The following is a 7,746-nucleotide window of genomic DNA, read 5'->3' as shown; positions in this document are numbered from 1 at the left end:
GACATGCTTGAATAGAGCTCCGTGCTTTCACCCCTCAGCTAGCCTGGCATTCTATTCTCCATCGCTGTACGTTGCCACATCTTCCGCCAGGTCAAGAGCTTCACCTTGTGGATCTTCAGGGTTGTTAACATGTCCAAGCCCACACTATCTGTTGTTTCGACCAAAGTGGAAGAAATAGGCAAAACTATGGAAGCATTCCAGCAATGGCTTGATGAGTTGCTAGACAACCATGGATCGGTGCAAGAAGATGCTGACCTCTGCAAGTCGCTCCTGAACCTGAGAGAGGAGTTTGTGCAATTTAAGAGATCGACGAGTGACTCCATGACAGCACTGCGGCGAGACCTAGAGAGAATGAACAAGCAGATAACACTAACACCATTGAAATCGATGACCTAGCACAGTACTCTAGGAGGAACTGCATTTTGCTGCATGGGATCCCCGAAGCCACCAACGAAGATGTGGACAGCATTGTGCTCCAGACTTTTCAAAATAAGCTTCAGTTGCAGCACATTAAGCTCGAGCATGTTGACCGGTGCCACAGGCTTGGCCCTCTGAAAATATCGTCTGTGGATGACTTGAGATTGGGAAAATGCCCCATCATAGTAAAATTTGTAAGCTATCACTCCAGGAACTAGGTGTGGAAGTCAAAGAAGATGCTAAAGAACTCATCCCTATTAATTACGGAGTCGCTAACTCCCTATAGACAGAGGGTTTTGCAGGTGGCAAAGGATCACGTAGGGACATGCAATGCCTGGAGCCAAGACGGGTGCATTTTTGTATCTCACGGAGGTCGTCACTACCTTATATCTTCCCCTGAGGATCTTTACGTTCTCCCTTGAGATGGGGTGCAGCGCGAACTGAGTATGAAGTGTACTTTTACTTTACTTAGTCGATCCTCTTCTACCTTGCGGTGTTGAGGTTTCCCAGAGGGTCTTCCATCGGATTCTGTCTTGGGCCAGCTCCTTTGCTCTCCTCCTCTGGCCTCTACAGCTACCTTCACATCTTCTTCAAATGTTCTTCTGGGTTTCCCGCGTGGTCTTGCTCCTTGCATCTTTGCATTCAAGGCTTGTTTAGCTATTCTGGAGTCTTCCATTCTTTGTATGTGCCCAAACCATCGTAACTTGTTCTGTTCAATTCTCTCAAGCACTGGTGATACGCCCAGGCTAGCTCTAATGGTCTGATTCCTAATTTTGTCTCTTCTTGTTTTCCCTTCTATTTTGCGGAGAAATCTCATTTCTGAAGCCTGCATTTTACTCCTATGTTTATTTGTCAATGTCCAGGTTTCACTACCATAAAGTAATGTAGGTAAATATATCACTTTATACACACGGATTTTCGTATTTTTGGTCACTAATGGATTATTTAGGAAATTTCTCTTTAGCGCATTAAAGAGTCTCCCTGAGGCTTGGGATCGAGCTATAATTTCACCATCTATTCTACCATCTTGCTGCACTATAACCCCGAGGTATTTAAAATCTGTAGTCTGTTCTAATGTCGTTCCATTATTCAAAGCAATCTGATGTATATTTGGCTGTCGTGCCATCATCATGGTCTGAGTCTTTTTATCATTTATCTTCATACCCCTCTTTTTTAACTCTTTTTCCCAGATTCTCACGTTCTTTTGTAAATTTCTTTCGGAATCTCCCAATATTAATATGTCATCGGAGAAGGCACAATGGTTTATATATATTGGTTTTAAAAACCTATACCCCAGCTTGAATTTCTGTACCTTCCCATTGCATGATTTAATAACATCATCCATTAAGGTAATAAAGAGGAGTGGGCTAAGGGTACATCCTTGTTTAAGTCCTACTATAGTCTCAAACTCTTGAGACTCTGCATTGCAGATGCGGACATAGTTTCTACATTTCTTATACAGACTCTGCGTTGCTGTAATTAATTGATTGCTAACATTTCTTTGTTTTAGTATTTTCCATATTTCATCCCTCGGAATGGTGTTGAAGGCTTTCTCTAGATCTATGACAGCCATATGTGCCTCTTTTCCATATCTCATCAGTTTTTCACTGATCTGTCTGATGGTAAATATGAGGTCTTGTGTGCTTCTTCCTGGTCGGAATTCGCACTGTGCCTCATCTAGCTGTGGCTCTACCACTTGCCTTATTCTATCTTCTAGTATCCTTTCCCCGGCACACTCAATAGCGATATCCCACGATGGTTTTTGCAGTCTCTATTATCTCCTTTTTTGAATATTGGCACAATGACACTACACTCCCATTCAGCTAGTATCTTCTTTGCTTTCCAAATGAGATTAATAATCTTAAGTAGTATGTCTTGACCACTTTTGCCCATGAATTTAAGCATCTCAGGTATTATCTGGTCATGTCCTGCTGCTTTGCCTAGTTTCATTTTCTTTAGTGCTCTTTTTAGCTCCTCCATAGTTATTTCTTCTTCAGTTTCTCCCTCCTCTTGGTGTTGCTGTTTTTCTTCCTCAGTCTGTTCTTTCTCCTTTTCTCCAATTTCCATATTTCCTCCAAGCAATTCTTGGAAATATTCTTTCCACCGCTCCATAATGTCATTTTCACTTCGGAGGAGGTTACCACTTTTGTCTTTTATGAACTTAAGAGGACATTGCTTCTCTGTTCGCATCAATTTTAATACTTTGTAGAACAGCTTTTGGTTATTTTGTAGGTTTCCTTCCATTGCTTCTCCAAATTTTTCCCATGACTGTTGTTTTGCATCTTTCACTATATTCTTCACTACTAATCTTTGATGTTTATAAGCTTCATAGTCACTTAAATGTTTTGTGAGTAGGTATTTTTTCCACCGTTGCTTCTTTTCCTTTACTATTTCTTTTATCTCTTCCGTCCACCATGCTGTTCTTCTCTGTTGTTGCTTTCCGCTGATTTCGGAAGCCGCTCCTAAGATTGCCTCTTTATATAAACTCCATATTTCTTCCAGTTTATCTTCTCTCATAGTGGGCCATTCCAATGTTTCCACCCTTTGTTTCACAGCCTCTTGATAGTCTTTTTGTCTTGCCTCTTCTCTCAATTTATATACCTTTATTCTTTCTTTAGGTTTCCTTTTGTTATCACCAGGGTCCTTGGTCTTGATATTAACATGTAATTGCATAATTACTAAATAGTGGTCACTTCCAATCTCGTAACCTCTATATGCTCTTGCATCTAAGATAAATCTCCACTGTTTCCTCTGTGTTAATATGTAGTCAATAATAGATTTTTCCTTTCGGCTGGGGACTTCTCTTGTATATCTATGTGTTTCTTTATGTGGGAACATTGTGTTCGTAATTACAAAATCATTTCCCGCACACATATCTAGTAATCTTCTCCCATTATTATTCTGGTGTGTCTCGCCATATTTCCCTAGCAGCCCTTCCATTCCTTCTGTGTTATTTCCAACTCTGCCATTAAAGTCACCTAATACAAAGACAGCTCCCATGGTGTCATCCACTGTCCTCTGCAGCTCTTCATAAAATCTATCTTTCTCTTCTGCTATATCATCTTCATTTGGTGCATATATAGCAATAAAAGTATTGTCTTCATTTATGCTACTGTTAAAGGTTAAAGTTACCAAGATTATTCTTTAATTGATGAATTTCCAGCATTTAACATAATGTCTGTAGGACTCTGAGATTACTATAGCCACTCCTCCTTTTGCTCTCTGTTCTTTGCCTACGCCTGAATGAAACATTAGAAACCTTTCACCACTATTTGGTTCTATTATTTGTTCATATCCATTTCCTTTTTTCTTGGTCTCAGTCACCGCCAATATATTCAACTTTGCTCTCACCATTTCCTTCATTAATTCAAACTCCTTTCCAGCAAATCCACGTACATTCCAAGTTGCCACTCTCATTATCCTTTTCCCTTTCTTGGTCGTCAACAGTTTAATCAGTCCGGTTTCTCCTCTGTAGTTTCTTTTAATAATTTCATCTCGGACACTCGGGTTATCAGCCCTAGTTCCAAAGCCTTGTGGGAGGGGCTGCCTCCCTTATAGCCCTCGGCCTGCTAGATTTTCTTTTAGGGTTTCTTCCCTCTCACTGCAAGGCAGCAGTTTGCCTCGGTCCGGGACTGCTTATTCGGGTTTCCCCTTATTCGCAGCTAACCCCCATATCTGGGGGCCATTCACTATCCACCACCTGCGACCCGCCCAGTAGCTGAGGCTCGCTCCTAAACCTGAGAGAGGAGTTTGTGCAATTTAAGAGATCGACGAGTGACTCCATGACAGCACTGCGGCGAGACCTAGAGAGAATGAACAAGCAGATAACACTAACACCATTGAAATCGATGACCTAGCACAGTACTCTAGGAGGAACTGCATTTTGCTGCATGGGATCCCCGAAGCCACCAACGAAGATGTGGACAGCATTGTGCTCAAGACTTTTCAAAATAAGCTTCAGTTGCAGCACATCAAGCTCGAGCATGTTGACCAGTGCCACAGGCTTGGCCCTCTGAAAATATCGTCTGTGGAAGTCTTGAGATTGGGAAAACGCCCCATCATAGTAAAATTTGTAAGCTATCACTCCAGGAACTAGGTGTGGAAGTCAAAGAGGATGCTAAAGAACTCATCCCTATTAATTACGGAGTCGCTAACTCCCTATAGACAGAGGGTTTTGCAGGTGGCAAAGGATCACGTAGGGACATGCAATGCCTGGAGCCAAGACGGGTGCATTTTTGTATCTCACGGAGGTCGTCACTACCTTATATCTTCCCCTGAGGATCTTTACGTTCTCCCTTGAGATGGGGTGCAGCGCGAACTGAGTATGAAGTGTAATGAAGAGCATATGTGACTTCTGTCATTATGATACACTGTGTACGAATAATTGTGTGTGTGTGATGTGTTCAAATCATGTGTGTTTAGTGCGAGTTTTTTTGTCCAGGTTCTTGTTTATGTTATCGCTTTTTAATGTGCGTGTGCGTGTGTGTGTGTGTGCGCGTGTTATTCCCTGATGCCTTCCTCCATGCTATTCTGCTTGACAGGGTAAGTAAAAATTCTAATTTTAATTTTGGTATGTTAATGTTTCTTCTCCCATCTTGTTTCTGTCTGTTAAACCCCAATTCTAAAAATGACTAATCTGGCAACGACGTATCTTGGTGACTAAAGTAAAGTAAAGTAAAGTGCTCCCCTGTGCATAGCACCACGCCATGAAGGCGTATAGGGGGTGTGGGGGTAACGCCCCACACTTTCTTGGTGACAGTGGACGAAATTCTGAATATGGTCATCACTCTGTTAATTGCTATGACACTCTGCCCCCTGTGGTCAGCACAGTCAAATTCTAGGAAACGAGCTGAAGACTTGTCCGAACTCACTGTTGGTGTCACGTGTGAATGCACAGAGCATCAAAGCACACCTCGATAGTTTCAAAGCTATTTTCTCCCCCCCCCCCCTAATTCTCCACTGCATTCTTGTATCGGACACGTGGCTTAATCTCCTCACACCCTCCAGCATAGTCTTCTTTCGAGGCTACAACGTCTTCCGAAACGACAGGTGAAATGAGGTGGCGGGGTGATGGCACTGATAAGGGAGGATATTTCCATGGTGGTTGTGGCTAAATCTGACAGTAACTATGCACAAATGACAGAATATCTTTCCCTGGAACTCACCATCAACAAACAGAAGCTACTGCTGGCTGTTGCATGCCGTCCACCTGGAACGTGCTTTGTAAATTGTGGGGAGGAACTGGCTAAACTAATTCCCATGTATTATTACTGGGCGATGTGAACTTTCATTTAGAAACAGACAAACCTGAAATAAATAAATCCCACGCTGCTATCTCTTCTTACAATATAAATATTTTGAAGCTCAATCCCACTTTCCACATGGCTACCTCGCATTCTTGGCTAGATGTAATCTTAACAGGAGACTGCTCTCGAATCACCAAACATGGACAAAAGAGCACCTGTGGTCTCTCGTTCCACAACCTTATTTACGTTGCTTACTCACTCAATGCTCCGAAATCCAAGCCAAACATAATTCAATACCGCGATTTAAAAGAAAATTAACCTCGCTGATCTAAACGAAGATGCTACAAGAACCCCATGGAATACAATACACAGCTTCACTAATATTAATGATAAACTTAATGAATTAAATAGTCTAATCTTACACCTTTTCGACAAACATGCCCCACTAAAGAAAAAATGAGTGATGGATGACCAACAGCATTCTCGCACTTATGGCGTTCCGCAAGGAAGCGTACTCGGCCCTTTATTTTCTTTATTTATTAATGACCTGCCAAATATCTCAAAACACTGACATTATCACCTGTATGCCGATGACCTCCAGTTGTACTATTCTGCACCCCTAGTAATGTTAAATGATGGTATTTCCAAGGTTAATGAACATATAGAGAGGATTGTTAACTGGTCACTAGACAATGGCATGTATATTAACCCTAATTAAACACCAGCCAATTTGATTGCTTCTGATAAACTGAAACGTTACGTAGATCTTAACATTCAACCTTCCATTCTTGTAGATTCGACTCGCATTCCATTTAACGAAACTGTTAAAGATCTGGGAATTATATTAGATGGAAATTTATCATGGTCACATCACACAAGTTCCGCGTGTAGGAAAGCCTTCGCATCTCTGTATTCTATAAGATGCATGGGTAAGTTCCTCACCACCTCTATCAAAGCCAAACTATGTCAGTCCCTAGTTTTATGTCATTTAGATTATTGTGACGTAGCGTATTCTGGCTTAACATGTGAGTCAGCTAGACATCTGCAGTGTGTTCAAAATGCCTGTGTACGATACATTTTGAATTTAAAATATTGGGACCACCTATCACCTTATTTTCTCAAATTGGGGTGGCTACGTATGCAAGAAAGACGAAAGCTGCACACACTGATTTTACTTTACAAAGTTCTCAACCTCAAGTCACCTTCCTATCTCCTCTCTCGCTTCCAATTTCTTCATGAATTTCACGATCGCGACACCAGATCACACAGCTCCTCTACTCTCTCTATCCACATATGAAACTTCTTCTCCAACTCTTTCTCCGTATCGGCTGTAAAACTATGGAATCAGTTGCCAGAAAGCACTACAACAGTATGCTCAGTCACTTCCTTTAGCCGACATGTTCAGAGTACTCGTTAGATCTTCCCCTATCAAGCAGACTAAAGGGCATATACAAGTGCATGAATTCTTAAAATGCCTTGTAGTTACTTATATATTTTGTGTGTTATATTCAGGGCGTTAAGACTTGTGTGTGTGTGGACCTATATGAAAATACTTAATGTACTTTGTGTTTAATATAATAATGTATAATTTTGTGTGTATGGTTGAGTGAAAGAAAAGGCTTTGTATGGCCTTAACTCCGCCATTTAAAACAAGGCATTAATAAAAAATAAATAAATAAAATTGGCATGTAAATTTGGTGGCAGGATTGAGTATTAAATTGAAAGGCAGAGATAGGAAGCTCTTGATAAAGTGTAAAATCTTAGATTGTCAAGTCATTTCTGTAGTGGAGAGAGCTTGAGCATTGCATTTTGGCGACTGTATTTAGCAATATGGTATCCACACGTTTTCGACCCTGAACATGCCATAAGAGAAGCTGGAAAAGACTAAATATCTCGGGATCCTAAGAAAGTATTGACACACCATTAAATTAATATTATGTAGTATATATAAGCCTGCAAAGAAATGGATGTCAAAATTTTCTTGATTGCTTCACTTGCAATAGTGTTACAAATATGAATGTTTGGCATTTTACTGAGGTGAATGTGAGGTTTTATACTATAGCTGCATTACAAAACATAAGCT

General features: G+C 40.9%; 1 protein-coding gene across 1 annotated transcript; it reads right to left on the bottom strand.

Moving 5' to 3' along the window:
- Positions 1-2,130: 2,130 nt before the first annotated feature.
- LOC145981908 (uncharacterized) lies at positions 2,131-3,417 on the bottom strand. The gene has a single exon (XM_083115405.1). It carries the CDS (start codon positions 3,415-3,417, stop codon positions 2,131-2,133), a length of 1,287 nt encoding a protein of 428 aa, XP_082971531.1.
- Between the last annotated feature and the right edge of the window lie 4,329 nt (positions 3,418-7,746).

The sequence above is a fragment of the Lepisma saccharinum genome, chromosome 2 (genome assembly GCF_977018435.1).
Source record: "Lepisma saccharinum chromosome 2, izLepSacc3.1, whole genome shotgun sequence".
NCBI lineage: Eukaryota > Metazoa > Arthropoda > Insecta > Zygentoma > Lepismatidae > Lepisma > Lepisma saccharinum.
Note: the sequence above shows the minus strand (reverse complement) of the source record. Positions and strands in the feature narration are given on the sequence as shown.

Bases quoted from the DNA above. Each gene is read 5' to 3' on its own strand.
- LOC145981908 (XM_083115405.1), bottom strand. From the start codon at position 3,417: ATGGGAGCTGTCTTTGTATTAGGTGACTTTAATGGCAGAGTTGGAAAT.